Below are 16077 nucleotides of genomic sequence, written 5' to 3'. Positions count from 1 at the left end.
GGTGGTTACTTTCTGTTTAGTTGATGTTCCTGACAGAACTGTTTGGCTGTCGTTCGTGTTCTTGTTTTGTTTAAGTGTTCTATTAAAAGTATATGATGAGCACTCAACACGCTGCGCCTTGGTCTACTCCTTTCGACGGCCGTTACACCCTCAAATACTGTAATCCCATATGTCTTATTTCTCAGCTCCTTCATTGACAAAAATGGAGGCTTACAAAAAATCCCATCATCGTAATGATACACCACTAACTGAACAAGTATGGCACAAATATATAATACAATAGACATATATTAATTAGACTAACGTTATACTAAAAATCAATGCTAGCACATCAATGACGGACCAATAATGCTAGGGCAAACTGAGAAGTCACACAGACAGTCTCTACTGCCTGTTATGCTTCCAATCTCAGTACAGTAACAGCATCCTCTTTAAAGGCACTGTCCTGTCTGACCTGATTAGCTACAATGGAGAGTTTAGCTAGGGGTGAACACACACACACACACTCACTATTACACTGAACATGGCTCCTATTGAGCCGCAGCACAATACAGAGTAACCGGATACAACTGTTCCATGTGAGGATGGGCTGAGGGCCGAGGGGCTGGGGAGAGCAGAGAGGAAGGGAGGAAGCTGGGACAATGGAGAGAGAGAGTGAGGAGAAAGGAAAGAAAGGAAAAACCCCTGAGAAATTGTACCGAGGTGGGCGGAAGTAGGAGATTGGGTTGGGGCTGAGCTCTGGCCTAAAAACACAGACATACCTTTGCATTGCAAGTCTAGGTTTTGGTAATGTCTATGTGTGCCTTCGTGCAGTCCTTATTTTTGATATCTAACCACTGTCAGATTGAACTACATCTGCATTAAACAATGAAAGATAGGTGTTTTTTGAGTCAAGCTGGGAAAGAATAAGTTTGAAGTGGTTCCTTGTGGGAAACATCACCACCTCCAACACATCAGATACTAAAACTGACCTCATTCATATTGCCATACCTGGACCCTGACCACATGAGGAAATCCAAAGTTGTTAACAATATATAAACAAATTGTTGGGATAATTAAGATTAAGAGTGGAGACATACCTGTTGACATCCCCAACATGAAATGTTGATAGGAGCTGCCTTTGGCAGTGCTCTCACCCCATTCAGTGGTAAGAAGGAGCTATTGCATTTATAGGCAACTACATTCCTTTTCTGAAATAGCAAAGCAGACTTAAATTGATATACCAGACACTAGCAACACTTTCCTAATATTGAGTTACCCCCCCTGCCCACACCCTCCCACCCCCTTTTGCCCTCAGAATAGCCTCAATTTGTCGGGGAATGGACTCTACAAGGTGTCAAAAGCATTCCACAGGGATGCTGACTCCAATGCTTCCCAAAGTTGTGCCAAGTTGGCTGGATGTCCTTTAGGTGGTGGACAATTGTTGATACACACGGGAAACTGTTGCGTCTGAAAAACCCAGAAGTGTTGCAGTTTTTGACACAAACTGGGGCCCCTGGCACCTACTATGACCATACCCCGTTCAAAGGCACACGTCTATTGCCTTGTCCATTCACCCTCTGTATGGCACACATACACAATCCATGTTCCAAGTGTCTCAAGGCTTAAAAATCCTTCTTTAACCTGTCTCATCCCCTTCAAATCAAACCAAACTTTATTTGTCACATGCACCGAATACTTGCTCACCTTACCGTGAAATGCTTACTTACAAGTCCTTAACCAACAGTGCAGTTCAAGAAGAGTTTAGAAAATATTTACCAAATAAACTAAAGTAAAAAATGATAAAAAGTAACACAATAACATAACAATAACAAGGCTATATACAGGGGGTACCGGTACCGAGTCAGTGTGCAGGGATACAGGTTAGAGACAATTTGTACATGTAGGTAGGGGTGAAATGACTATGTATAGATAATAAACAGTTGCAGCAGTGCACAAAACAAATGGAGGGGGGAGTCAATGTAATAGTCCGGTGGCCATTTGATTTATTGTTCAGCAGTCTTATGGCTTGCTTGGTGGTAGAAGCTGTTAAGGAGCCTTTTGGTCCTAGACTTGGCGCTCCTGTACCGCTTGCCGTGCGGTAGCAGAGAAAACAGTCTATGACTTGGGTGACTGGAGTCTCTGACAATTTTATGGGCTTTCCTCTGACATTGCCTATTCTATAGGTCCTGGATTGCAGGAAGCTTGGCCCCAGGGAAAGTACTGGGCCGTACGCACTACCCTCTTTAGCGCCTTACGGTCAGATGCCGAGCAGTTGCCATACCAGGCGATGATGCCAGTCAGGATGTCAGAATGCTCTCGATGGTGCAGCTATAGAACTTGTTGAGGATCTGGGGACCCATGCCAAATCTTTTCAGTCTCCTGATGGTGAAAAGGTGTTGTGGTGTCCTCTTCACGACTGTCTTGGTGTGTTTGGACCATGATAGATCGTTGGGGATGTGGACACCAAGGAACTTGAAACTCTCGACCCACTCCACTACAGCCCTGTTGATGTTAATGGGGGCCTGTTTGGCCCGCCTTTTCCTGTAGTCCACGATCAGCTCCTTTGTCTTGCTCACATTGAGGGAGAGGTTGTTGTCCTGGCACCATAGGCTATCTCATTGTTGTCGGTGATCAGTCTGTTGTGTCGTCAGAAAACTTAATGATGGTGTTGGAGTCGTGGGTGAACAGGGAAAACAGGAGGGACTAAGTACACACCCCTGAGGGGCCCCAGTGTTGAGGATCAGCGTGGCAGACATGTTGTTTCCTACCCTTACCACCTGGAGGCGGCCGGTCAGGAAGTCCAGGATCCAGTTGCAGTGGGAGGTGTTTAGTCCCAGGGTCCTTAGCTTAGTGATGAGCTTCGTGGGCACTATAGTGTTGAACACTGAGCTGTAGTCAATGAACAGCATTCTCACATAGGTGTTCCTTTTGTCCAGGTGGGAAAGGGCAGTGGGGAGTGTGATTGAGATTGCGTAATCTGTGGATCTGTTGGGGCGGTTATCAAATTGGAGTGGGTCTAGGGTATCCGGGAGGATGCTGTTGATGTGAGCCATGACCTGCCTTTCAAAACACTTCATGGCTACTGACGTGAGTGCTTCAGGGGTGTAATCAGTTAGGCAGGTTACCTTCACTTCCTTGGCCACAGGGTCTATGGTGGTCTGCTTGAAACATGTAGGTATTACAGACTAAATCAGACTAAACCAGTTGGTCCGCGCATGCTTTGAGTACACGTCCTGGTAATCCATCTGGCCCCGCAGCTTTGTGAATGTTGGCCTGTTTCAAGGTCTTGCTCTTATTGGCTACTGAGAGCGTTATCACACAGTCATCCAGAACAGCTGGTGCTCTCATGCATGCTTCAGTGTTGCTTGCCTCGAGGCGAGCATAAAAGTCATTTTTTACGCGAGCCTACCAACTCGACTGGTAGGCTCGCATCACTGGGCAGCTCGCATCTGGGTTTCCCTTTGTAGTCCATAATAGTTTTCAAGCCCTGCCACATCCGACGAGCATCAGAGCCGGTGTAGTAGGATTCAATCTTAATCCTGTATTGACGCTTTGCTTGTTTGATGGTTCGTCTGAGGGCATAGCGGGATTTCTTATAGACCTCCGGATTACTGTCCTGCTCCTTGAAAGCGGCAGTTCTAGCCTTTAGCTCGATGCGGATGTTGCCTGTAATCCATGGCTTCTGGTTGAGATATGTACGCACGGTCACTGTGGGGACGACGTCGTCAATGCACTTTTTGATGAAGCCGATGACTGAGGTGCTATACTCCTCAATGCCATTGGATGAATCCCGGAGCATATTTCAGTCTGTGATAGCAAAACAGTCCTGTAGCGTAGCATCCGCGCCATCTGACCACTTCCGTGTTGAGCGAGTCACTGGTACTTCCTGCTTTAGTTTTTGCTTGTAAGCAGGAATCAGGAGGATAGAATTATGGTCGGATTTGCCAAATGGAGGGTGGGGGAGAGCTTTGTATGCATGTCTGTGTGCGGTGCATACAAAGCTCTCCCCCGCCCTCCATTTGGCAAATCCGACCATAATTCTATCCTCTTGATTCCTGCTTACAAGCGTGGATTGAGCAAGTGACATCAATAAGTGGTCATTCTGTCATGGAAAGAGAAGGTGTTCTTAATGTTTTGTATACTCAGTGTAGATGCATTTGAATTCAGTAACTTAGTGCAAAATAGAAATCAAATAATTTGTAGGCCTAAACATACGTAAATAAACTGGGTTAAGAATATAGACACTGATTTCTCATTCTATGGCTGAGAGGGCAGGGGTGTATTCGTTAAGCTAAAAGGCTGCTTGGAAACAGTCTATACTCTAGTCTTCCAGATGCTTGATCCACAGTCTATATGCACCCCCCCCCCCCTTTCTGCCAGTACAATACAATAGAGTAGCCACAGTCAGGGTTTTGCTTCCAAGATGTTACAGTCAATTATAGGGTAGTGAGTGTAGCCAATCATTAATCAAACGGAAATACTGCTGTTCAGTTTTAACAGTTGTTGTCACCCTGATAAATAAACACATTTTTGACTCACGCTGACATTTCATATTTATTTTTGCAAAGTGGGCAGTTGGCTTTGAGCTTTGTCAAAGTTTATCATTTGTGTTAGCTATTTCCTCAGTTTTCCTCAATGGTAGGCTACTCCTCATGTTAAATGCATATGTGTATGGTTCTTAGTGTAGGCGTAGTTGTACTGTGTGCTACAGTAAGAATCTGAGCTTATTATACTACGGTTTTCATGTTCTAGCATTCAGAAACTACTTTATGTACAGTCTCCATGATTTTCAAATTTCTCCTTCCCATATTTAACAAAAATACACATGTACTATTTTTTTTTGTAAACTAACTCAACATAATGTTCATAAACAGCATGCTCTTGGCCTCAAAGTGAGGTGTTTCTCTCAGCAATGCTCTGCTATGTACAGTAGTGTGTCAACTACTATGCCCTTGTAGATGGTTTTCACCACTGGCCCCCATCCGGCTAGTTCAGGTCCAGAATAGAGACTGGGGTTGAACGTCCTTCATGTAGATATTTCTTCTGTCTTGTGTCACAAAAACAGCTGATGAATAACCCTGCATGCCAGAAATACTTTAAATATGAGGTTTAAGTACAACTATAGTGTTCCAACCAAAAATATTCTCTGATGCTTAAAAAAGCTACACTCAACCCATATTTTGTGGTGGACTTGCATGACTGTTATTCTTGATATCCGATGTGAATACTCTGAAAATGATGACAGGAAGAGGCCTTTTAAAGTTGTCAACAAGCTGAGGCATTCCTAGAACACTATGCTTTTACAGCTTGTCATTTTTTCTAGTTTACAGTATGTCATCATCATTATCTATGTTAGATTGTGTAAGTCCTTGTGACCATTACGACTGTTTTTGTCATAGGCTATTCTCTGTACATCATTGCGATACATTGTATGGATGAGGGTTCCTCTGAACAGAAAAAAAGGTGCGCATACAAAAAAAGCAGGCAGAAAATGAAAATGAAACTTCAGAAATAAACTTTAGGAAGAGAAAGAGGCAAAAGAGGAGGTAGAGTAACTAACACCAACCGGCACAGACTTTTGTTGTCTGCAGCGAGAGATGTTAAGTGCTGCTGATCAGTATGATGGTGAGTAGCAGGAACAGTGATGTGATGATGTGAATATGCAGCAGAGACAAGAGCTACTGTAGATGTAATTGCTCATCAGTGGAGCTACGCTGTAATCCAGGAAGAGGAATCCTGCAATCAGAGGCCTATTCATTAGCATGGGGCCCCATTTCATCTGTAAGCACTTGAGCCTGCCAATCACAGGGCAGATGCATGACATTATGACAAAATGAGACAGTTCTAACTATCAGAGATGCTTGTGCCTGGAGAAACATGGTTCTAAATCCTCTGTTCTGTCTGCTTCATGCTTTCAATTAGTATTGGTTGCTGTGTTAGAGATTTTGATTTGACCAAAAAAATCGAATTTGCATTTATATCTCATTTAGTTGGACTGTAGCCCAGAATATGCCTGATTGATAATCATCAGGTAGTTCTTTGTACAACACACAAAAAAGTTCCTTTCACAGATTACATCTAGAAGGGCAAAAGAAAGGCAAATCAGATCATATAGCTGATAGCACTGGTTATTGGTAAAGTGTCTTGCAAAACCAGTCACCTCAAGGAATTCAGAATTGTTTTCTATTTCACAATGGGTTTGACTGTAAAGGAATAATAAAAAAAGTGACTTTGAATATGCTGTAGAGACCGTTCATAATGACTTGTTTTAATAAAAAAAAGAAAGTTATTACATTGTAATTACAAATGTAATTAGAGTAATTAGAATGAATGTAAACATCATGTTAAATTCCAAGCTGTTCAACTGTTGTTCCTGACTGTTCTTTTCCATCTCTCTGTAATTGGCCACATCTTGAGATTCCGTTTCCTCCTCCTTGTCCTTGTTTCCATGTGTCAGGCATGGTAATGTCCTCTCCGTTGCTCCACTCATGTTGGGTGGGTTTCACATCTCTGCCTGATCCACACCTGGCTCAGTCAATGCATACCCATCTCTAATTAAATCTTCAATGGTCAAATCACAGCACAAGGGAAGCCACTGTTGCTGCTTCTATCTACAGTATATACCCCTCTTTTTACTGTAGCTCTGGTTTCTGTGTCACTGGGTCAAGGAACATGCAGTCATGTATCTAACATTCTCTATCTCCTAGCCAAGGCTTTCAGGCCTCACTCAGGTGAAAGCCTGGTGGAGGCTATCTGTCCCCTAATGCAGCAAGAACATATTCTGGGTAGAAGTTGCCCATAACCACATATCTTGGATCAGCTTACCCTCTCAATCATCACCTTAACCATTAGGAGGGAAAATTAAAAACTGACCTTAAATCAGTGTCAAGGAGCAACTCAACTACTACTCCCGAGAGCACCATTGGTCTATGGCTTGGGATGATGTGGTTATTGGATGTATGCCCCCTTGTGGTGAACAGTGGTCCCTCTGAGTATGGATGAGAGTATAGATTGACGTTGCCCCTAAACACTCCTCTAAGGTCAGATTTGCATTCTCCCCTCCCTAATGGTTGAGGATCGATTAAGGTTACGCTGATCCCAGATCTGTGCCTGCGGGGAATGGTGAAAAGAGAGGGCCCTTGAGGCTGGAGGTATCTTCATTTGAAATGGTTCTATTTGGCCTTTACCAACACACTTTATTCAAAAATGGAATCCTTCGGATTCTCAAAAAACAGACAGATAGCGTACAGTAAATCCTGTTCTTTGTCAAACATACTTTGCTGGTGCTGTCATGCATCAAATTCAAAACACATTTCCCTCTATTGAATGCCAACAGCAAGATTCTTTGATTTCAAGTGAATTCCCTCTGACAGAGAGAGGTTCTGACTGGGATGCCAGATATTTTAGCATGGTTAAAGCACCAACGAATGTCACAAGCTAGGAACGACTGCGGTTTCCATTTGTTCCACAGTATGTGGCACTGCGTGTATGAGGTCTGCCGGAGTATTGTTCCTCTCTCACTTTCACTGCTTATGACAATACTTGTTTAATTAAATGTACTGTTATAACGAGAATTTTGATTATGTGAGCTGAAAACACTGTATGCAATATGAGTATGAATAAGTTTGTTCATTCAATGACTGTTATGTATAATCACTGTTTCACTTTAGTTTTACAAGGCAAAGAATGACAGGTAGTAAAACATGTTGAAGTGTTATACGTTTTTTATGCAAGGTACATTGAGCTGTATTTTTCTCTCATTTTATCAAATTCAAAGATCAGGGAAAACGGACCGTCAACCTACTTGAAGAGAGCATGAAAATGGAAAGGCGGGAATTGTTTCAGGCTTAGTTAGTATTAACAACAGATAACTGACTAGGGTCCCTAACAAAGGAAACGGTCAGGACTACATCTTCCTCAGAGTTCATTATGCTCTTCCTTGCCACAACAGCAGCTTGAGGGCTGCCAACTAATATACAACTTCAGATTATCACAGGAAAAAGGTCTTATGGAATGAATCATAGTGCTAGATCAATACCATCCACAGAGTTAAACGCTTTAAATGGTTATTGCCATCGGATTGATTTTTGCAGCCATTAAACACATAGGGACTAAATTGGGGACCCTCAACCTGTAGCATGATCATTACATACTTATGAATATTGCTGTTAAATACAGGTTATAAAGGGTACTTGGCCTTTACTGGGTAACCTAATGGATTTACTATTGTTGAATGAGTGTAAGGTGCTTCTATCAGGGGGAGTGTGTGTGTGTGTGTGTGTGCATGCGTGTGTTTAAGTGTATTTGTCATATGCACAGGATGCACATGTTGTACACAGTTCAATCAAATGCTTACTTGCAGGTTCTTTCCTGACAATGCAACAACAATAATACAAAATAAAAATAAAAATAAAGATAATGTAATTAAATAGAATACACATTTTGCATAAGTATAAATACATGAAGGAGCTCAACAATTTACAGTACAATATTTATATTTGGAGAGCAAAGTGTTTAAATTGTGCAGTATTTAGCAATAAATAAAAGTGTTTGTGTGTGCGCATGCGTATGTGTGTGTGTGTGTGTGTGTTAGTGAAATAATTAGTTAAACTTTGTGTGTTTTATCTTCTGCACAGCATGTTCCCTATTCCACACGATAATAGAACTTGAATTCTTCATGTTTCCTGTTGGGTCCATGTAAAACCAAATAGTTTTATTTCTATAAATGTTATGTGAAATGTTCTATTTCTCAACTGATTTTTTTCCCAACAGCCTTTCAGGCACATTTGATTAAATCAGTAAAATATTTACAATTTACAATAAATTATTTATTTCATTTGAAAACATTTTTAAAAGTGCTTCTTGGTGAAGTATATTTTTTAATAAATAAAGCGACACATAAGCTTTCCATTTTACTGAACTGAAACAAGTAAATATCAACACTCAACACTCTCTCTCAGCACACAAGGTCAGAAGAGTCTTCATCGTCACCTTACACATAAATAAGAGTCTATGTATGGGATGGATATATACAGGAAAACAAGCTGACAGAGTGACAGAAAAAAAGTATTCTTTAAAACGATGGAAACTGAAACATGAAATACCTTTAGTACTACCAGTTGATGAATAAGATGATGAAAAATCATAATCCACAATGAATGAAAGGAGATTTCCTGTTGGATGAGTCTTCCTGTTCCTAATCCTGGTCCTGGAGTTCCAATTTATTCCCTGTCAAAGGATGGGTGGTCAAATCTGGTCCTGATGATTCTAATATTTATATTGGACTGGATGTTTTTCCACAGATGATCTAAAGTCTAGCTGCCATTATAAAACTGTCCGTCCAATGGACAATGTGATATTTCCAACTCTGCAGACCATGGAGGCGGAAGAAACTGCAGCAGTCCTCTTGTATAGTAAAATGGGAGAGGCAAATGTTGAAATGTTCTCAACTTTGCGGGATGGAAAGTTCTGTGAGAAATAAAGCGTGTGGGGGAAGGGGTGGTCTCAGGGGTGGTCTCAGGGGTGGTCTCAGGGGCGGTCTCAGGGGTGGTCTCAGGGGTGGTCTCAGGGGTGGTCTCAGGGGTGGTCTCAGGGGCGGTCTCAGGGGTGGTCTCAGGGGTGGTCTCAGGGGTGGTCTCAGGGGTGGTCTCAGGGGTGGTCTCAGGGGTGGTCTCAGGGGCGTTAGTTAGCGGCTGATGGGTAACTGTGGTAAGGCCATGCCTGGGTGTGCGAGGTGGTTATGGGCGGACAGCATCGAGAAGGGATGACCTGTGCACAGAAAGATATATATATATTTTTACTCAATTAGACTAAATACACAAGAACTATAAGTGATGCGATGCGAATTTAAATACATTATAGTCAGTAACTGTCTTTGATTATCTGCATCGAAGAATGGAGTTAAAAAAAAATGTATTATGTTAGAGCCAAAGTCACCTAAATGTACATGCATGTGTTGTCCATGGATATGAAAAAAACTACTCACTGTCTATGTATCCATGCAGAGCCAGCAGGTGTGGTCTGTCGGGACTGCTGAAGGGGGAGTAGAGGTTGTCTGGCAGTGAGGGGGCGATTCTGGACTGGGGGTGGGGGGGAGGGTGCTTTTTATGTCTTGCTCTGCAGTTCTGAAACCAAACCTATTGAAAATGGAACGTTACTAAAGATCGTTGAATGATGCATGCAACAAGTCATCTGGTATAGATGAATGATTTTATTATATCATATTATTTATTTTATTACATTATTTAAAAAAAATCCTATATGTCTAACAACCTTACACGCACTAGTTTGATATTGTCATACATACTTGTATGACCCGTCTGCTCAGTCCTGTCATGTCTGACAGCTTCTGTAGAGTCTGGGCATCAGGGTTGTTGTCTTGGTTAAACTGAGACTGCATCACCTGGGAACACACACCTAGCAAACTCAGTCATGAAGCTACATATTCAGCTGAATATTCACTGAATCAAGCCAATTCAGTCAGTCAGATTTATCTGAATGATGTAGAACGCACTACTAAAACTAACATTCATCCTGTCTTCTTTGTTCAGTCTCTCTCTGTCATACTTTCACAGACTCACTCTGACCGTACCTGTAGCTGCTCAGCGCTGAAGGAAGTACGTGCTCTCTTGGCTGGTTTGGGTTGGCCATCCTGATCAGAGGGGAAGGCTCCCTCCAAAGTGAGACCTGTCCCTAAATCACACGAACAGGGTGGAAAAAAACACCACACAGGGTTATATTGTTTGTCTCATAAAACAACGAAAAGAGAAATAGGCTACACATATAATGTGTGCAGGCGCTGGATATCAAAGCATACAGTCCTAAGAGTAAGAAACGTAGGACCCCAATTATGTCTGAATTCTCCCCCAGTACAGTTTACTCAGGGACGAATCCTACCTGTAAAATCCCATACATGATGATTTACTTGATTAAATTCTGAGGCTGCATGCATTCCACACAAAATGTATTAGGAATCAGTACCCTTCCCTTGGCTCGTATTTGGGTTCCCTACTCCCTGACATTGTCTGTGACACCCGTCTGACCACGTACCGTTCTCAGCCGCTCTCTGGAGGTTCTCCACCATGGTGTCGTAGTGGGCTCGACACAGCACCCTGCCCTCCACCAGACCAAACTCCTCCCCTGTGGACAGCTGCCTCTTACAGGAGTAGCAGGCGAAGCAGGCCAGGTGGTACACACTGCCCCGCGCCCGCCGCACCCAGTCACTGGCATACACCTGGCGCCCGCACTGGCCACACTTGGTGCCAAACTTACTGTGGTGAGACAGAGAAGAGCAGGGGGCATTGTCAGTAGTCTTTCACTGCTAATGAAAATAAACTTGTAGTCACCTGAAATGTTGTGCAGGCCAGGAATAGAAAGAAGTAATTGTATTGTAAAAGATTACAGACAGCATTGCTTACAGTTTTCCAAACTAATTTCACTTTAGTCAAATATTATTTATCCTTCTGTTAATTAAAACCATAACAAGCAACAGCAATAAGATAATAATAACAATATAATTATAGAATAATGATTAGAATATAACAATAGCGTTTAATTGACATGCTTCAAGTATAGAGTGAATGAGAAAAAGAGACCTTGATAAAGGACATAATGTTTTAGGTCTGAGGAGGGGATAATACACGAATAAATGAAGAACAACAAAAACGAATAATCTCAAAGTTGTAAGAATCATGGTTGAGAGTAAAAATGTTGATAATGTCCGCCACATTATCACTAAAGACAACAATTAAAATATATATAAAGAAGAGAAAAATAACGTGACAAAAGCTATTTATCGGTCGTAAAAGTATGCATTATTATATGTTATAAATGGTCTAGGTTTTTATTCAAATAGCCTCGTTAACAGATTTGCATTTGTTGTTGCTTTACCAAAAGTAAAGCGTGTAGTTGTATTTATTTGATTTAGAAGTTCAACGAAAAAACCAGTACAATCCTGTTTACTTGCCCCGAGACATAATGAAACACTCGCCTTATAACAATGCATTTTTAGTCAAATGTATAATAACGATGATATGTTTAATAAATTGTTCATGAACATTCGTCCTCGTGCCAAACATAGAACATACATTTTCAGGAAAACAAATAGCAAAACTTACCCTACCTGAAATAATCCAATTTGCAAAATATTTCTTTGTTTTTGATGTAGCAGCTATTGTGCTGACGTAATGATACTCTGCAGACTGAACACTCCAGACATCCCACGTGCCAATTCAAATTGTTCACCTGCAATGATAAATAAACACGCATAACAATAATGATGATAATAATAACAATAATAACAACAACAACAATCACAATCATATAATAATAATAATAATAATACAGTTTTGTTCGGCGTACTTATTTTATAAAATGGAAGTAATGTGAAAGACTATGCAAATATGCATGCAATTCGTGAGGAATAAACAATATTCAATATGAAATGATTATTGATTTGAGCAGTGTAATAAAAGGCATTATAATGCTCACTTTCAGTAGGTATCTGTCTTGGATCTCTGTGCCGCAGTTGGCACACTGGTTTTTCCCCGTGGACCGAACTGGCGTCGGGGAGGCCAGGGTCGGATGCGAGCACATAGACGGTGTTACCGGAGGACTGGGCAGGAGAGGAGCCTCTTCTTTTACATCTGCGTGAGACTCCCCGTCCGAATGAGACTGAGGTTTGGGATATATTTTTCTTGTCATAATCTTATATCGCCAGGGATGCAAGGTAGGCTACAAGGCCTCTCGACTTGTATAAATTCCAGGACACATGGCACAGCACATGACATACTCACAGGGTACAAGAAAACAAGCATTGTATGCAGTAGCCTAAATGTAACACACATTTCGAATGAAATGGGCTTACAACACCCTGCTACTGAAAACAAAACGTAAAAGGCCTGTCACAAAAGTAAACTATGAAAATGGGGTTGGGAAATGAAAAACATGTAGTCCAAGTTCGGCCAAGACTCCGATTATCAGTTTATACTATGTCGATGTTCCTATTTTGATTAGGTAACATAATTAATGTCTTAAATCGGAATAACTCACCATTATCAAGCTATTCTGTTTGTGGAGAAACAGCGGTGTAGATGAAGCCCGGAGCTGCGCCAAAAGTCTACTCTGCGCCTTGCTCTGCTCTGAGCATTACGCATCCCTACCAGCCCATACTGCAAGCTATATCCAGTCCAAAACAATGAATAACACTTTCTACTGCATTTAAATCCTGGCGACAAAAGCTACATTTGCTAAAGCAATTATAATTAGGCCTTATCTTTTTCTTTTACGCACAACCCGTAAACTACCTCCTTAAATAATCGCATATAGTTCCCATGCAATCGAAAGCACTGAAAAGATGGACTACCTGCAATTAGTGATGGCTTCAAATGCTCGGGATAAGAGGCAGCCAGTGTCAATTTCAACTGTCAATCAGAGAAGGCATCGCGCCACCAGAATAATTGCATATTTTAATTTTAATAGCCGTAATCGAAAATCGAATTTCTCAACACAAGACTAAGATTTGAAGAGCCTCAATTGAACATCGCACTATTCATAGTAGACAATGTAGCCTACATAAGTTGCAGCTGATCTTGAAACATAAAGGAGCGTGATTGTCTCGGCTTCCCTTATGATAGGACACTTGAGCCTCTCTTGGTGATTAAAACGGTATTCAAAGAGTGCCAGAAATCTGGTTTTGGGTGGAATTCAGAATCTATTTTGTCCTTCGTTTAAACAAAATTAGGCTAGCACAATTGTGAAATGTGTTTATAATTATCATTAAACATAGGCTGGAGCGTGGAAAACAAAAAGGCAATCAGCTGGGCTATTCAACGAGCAGCGCAGCCAAGCAATTAGCATAAGTCTTCACTTGCAGTGAGTCGATAGCCTATACTGCATATCCTCAGATAATTAGATGTCATGTCATACCTGCTTAACGAAAACATTGTCCAATAAGACTTTATTCTCCTCCGGGAGTGGAGATGGAACTTCATTGTTCCAGTACATTGTTCCAGTACATTGTTCCAGTACATTGTTCCAGTACATGCAGAGGACCCGTTAACACTGTCGTCTAAGTGAGAGGTAGGCGGTATCCAAGTAGGGTCCCGGGATGGGTTTAGTAGCGAATTACGATTTTACACATGACAATTAAAATTCAAACAGCAAAAAGGCGTTTAACTCTTTGCACGGACATTCATAAAATTAGGTTGAATTGTCCATGACAGTTAGCTTTACTGCCACTCCCTCTTGGTGTTTATTTCCAAGATACAGTCCTTTGCGCTATATGTTGTTGAAGCTGCATCAAGCAGCAAATGAGTCCAAATCGACGGTGGCCTGCGATGTATCGGCATGCTCTGAGTTGGGGAGGCTATCCCGCGCGCTCTGCACTGTGTAGGTCGGTGCGTTCAGGAAATTCAGCGACCGGTTTCCATTCAAGAAAGCTTTTGAGGGGATGAAAGACAATCACTGGTCCTTCAGACATTCGCCCTCTCCACCTCTCCAAAAGGGCCGTTACTCCGGTCTGCCTTGAGAGGAATCGGAGTGGGGTGGGGGCATAAATAACATAATTAAGATGTTTTTGTATTGTTGTTGCGGGCAGCAGATGATGAAAATAGGCCTATCTATAATCTCGTTTACCAGTACTATACATGGATGCTTCAAAGTGCTACAGTAAATGTGAGAACATGCATAAATATGATACTTACAATTCAATAAATAGGCCTACTATTATGTAAAATAGAACACTTTTGGCTTCGAAAAAAGTAGATATGTGGTAAATTCACAAATACAGGAGCACTAAATTATGTTTCCTACCCCATTCACTTTGTCTGCAGTAATTGTGATGATTTGAGGTTTGAATCAGCTGAATGCATACTTTCTTGATCGTACTCGAGATACTGAAACTTTTAAAGCAGGTCTAGGCAACCCTGCTCCTGGAGTGCCATAGGTACTGCAGAATTTTCTTCCAACTAGGCACCTCACCTGACCGACAACTAATCCATCAGTTCAATGATTGCCTAAATTCAACACACCTGGTCTTCCAGGTCCGTTAAATCCAAAACATGAAGTGCCTGCTGCACTCGAGGACCAGGGTGACCTACCCCTGTTTTATAGTAACAGGAGATCAAATATGAATAATTGGCCAATCAAAATAAACATTTAGGTCTACTTATTTGTTCATTTACTGGTTTCTTAAATTCAACACATCCCAATATTAGTGGACATTTCAGAAGTGTGTGTGTGTGTGTGTGTTTTGATGGGAGGCATCCTTTAATGGAATGTCTCTCTATAAAACCATGCCACACCTCTTTCTCTTGTAGAGAGAACACACTGCAAACAGCATTCAATGTCTTTATGAGGACATTGAGTGTTCCTTGCGTGTTACACTTTGGGATTGTCTCAGGAGCGTTCATTGATGAATTGTAGACCTACTTAATTGTTCTAACACCAAAACAAATGTGATTAAGTATGAACCGGAGGAACCACATTGTCCTGCTTGTTACATTAATGTCTTCCGCCTGTTTCCCCATAGAGTTTTAATTCAGGGGAGTGTCACTGGGGCTCCCGAGTGGTGCAGCGGTCTAAGGCACTGCATCTCAGTGCTAGAGGCATCACTACAGACACCCTGGTTTGAATCCAGGCTGTATCACAACCGGCCGTGATTGGGAGTCCCATAGGGCAGCGCACAATTGGCTCAGCATTGTCCGGGTTTGGCCGATCATTGTATATAATAATTTTTTCTTAACTTACTTGCCTAGTTAAATAAAGGTTAAATAAAAAAATAAAAACTTCCCAGACACCGGCAAGCCTCCCATGCAGCTCTGTAATGGCACAGCCGTCCCACTGGGCACAGACGTCAATTCAATGTCTATTACACGTTGGTACAATGTCATTTCATTTCATTGCAATTATGAGGAAACAATATTGATTCAACCAGTTTGTGCCCAGTGGGATGGGCTTTTCAGTAACACCATGGGATTGTCAGTAACATTGTGGTCTTGTCAGTAACAGGCTTTTGCGGTCTCCTTCACTCATTCTATATTATAAAGTAGAATAACCATACAATATACTGTAACCTTAGGATGGGAACCAGCCTCT

At 41.7% G+C, this 16077-nt stretch overlaps 1 protein-coding gene across 2 annotated transcripts; it reads right to left on the bottom strand.

Moving 5' to 3' along the window:
- Positions 1–9623: 9623 nt before the first annotated feature.
- Positions 9624–14337, bottom strand: LOC115165186 (LIM/homeobox protein Lhx6-like). 2 transcript variants are annotated; one of them, XM_029718205.1, is made up of 8 exons: positions 13909–14337; positions 12472–12654; positions 12104–12225; positions 11032–11252; positions 10574–10674; positions 10289–10384; positions 9968–10118; positions 9624–9750 (listed from the first exon to the last, which is right to left on the bottom strand). In XM_029718205.1, the coding sequence occupies exons 1-8, from the start codon at positions 14023–14025 to the stop codon at positions 9668–9670; spliced, it is 1074 nt and encodes a 357-aa protein (XP_029574065.1). In that variant the 5' UTR covers positions 14026–14337; the 3' UTR covers positions 9624–9667. The 2 variants fall into 2 exon arrangements, with proteins under 2 accessions (XP_029574065.1, XP_029574066.1); XM_029718206.1 differs by lacking the exon at positions 13909–14337 and adding an exon at positions 13033–13456.
- Positions 14338–16077: the final 1740 nt, after the last annotated feature.

This window comes from Salmo trutta, chromosome 27, assembly GCF_901001165.1.
Source record: "Salmo trutta chromosome 27, fSalTru1.1, whole genome shotgun sequence".
Taxonomy (NCBI): Eukaryota; Metazoa; Chordata; class Actinopteri; order Salmoniformes; family Salmonidae; genus Salmo; species Salmo trutta.
Note: the sequence above shows the minus strand (reverse complement) of the source record. Positions and strands in the feature narration are given on the sequence as shown.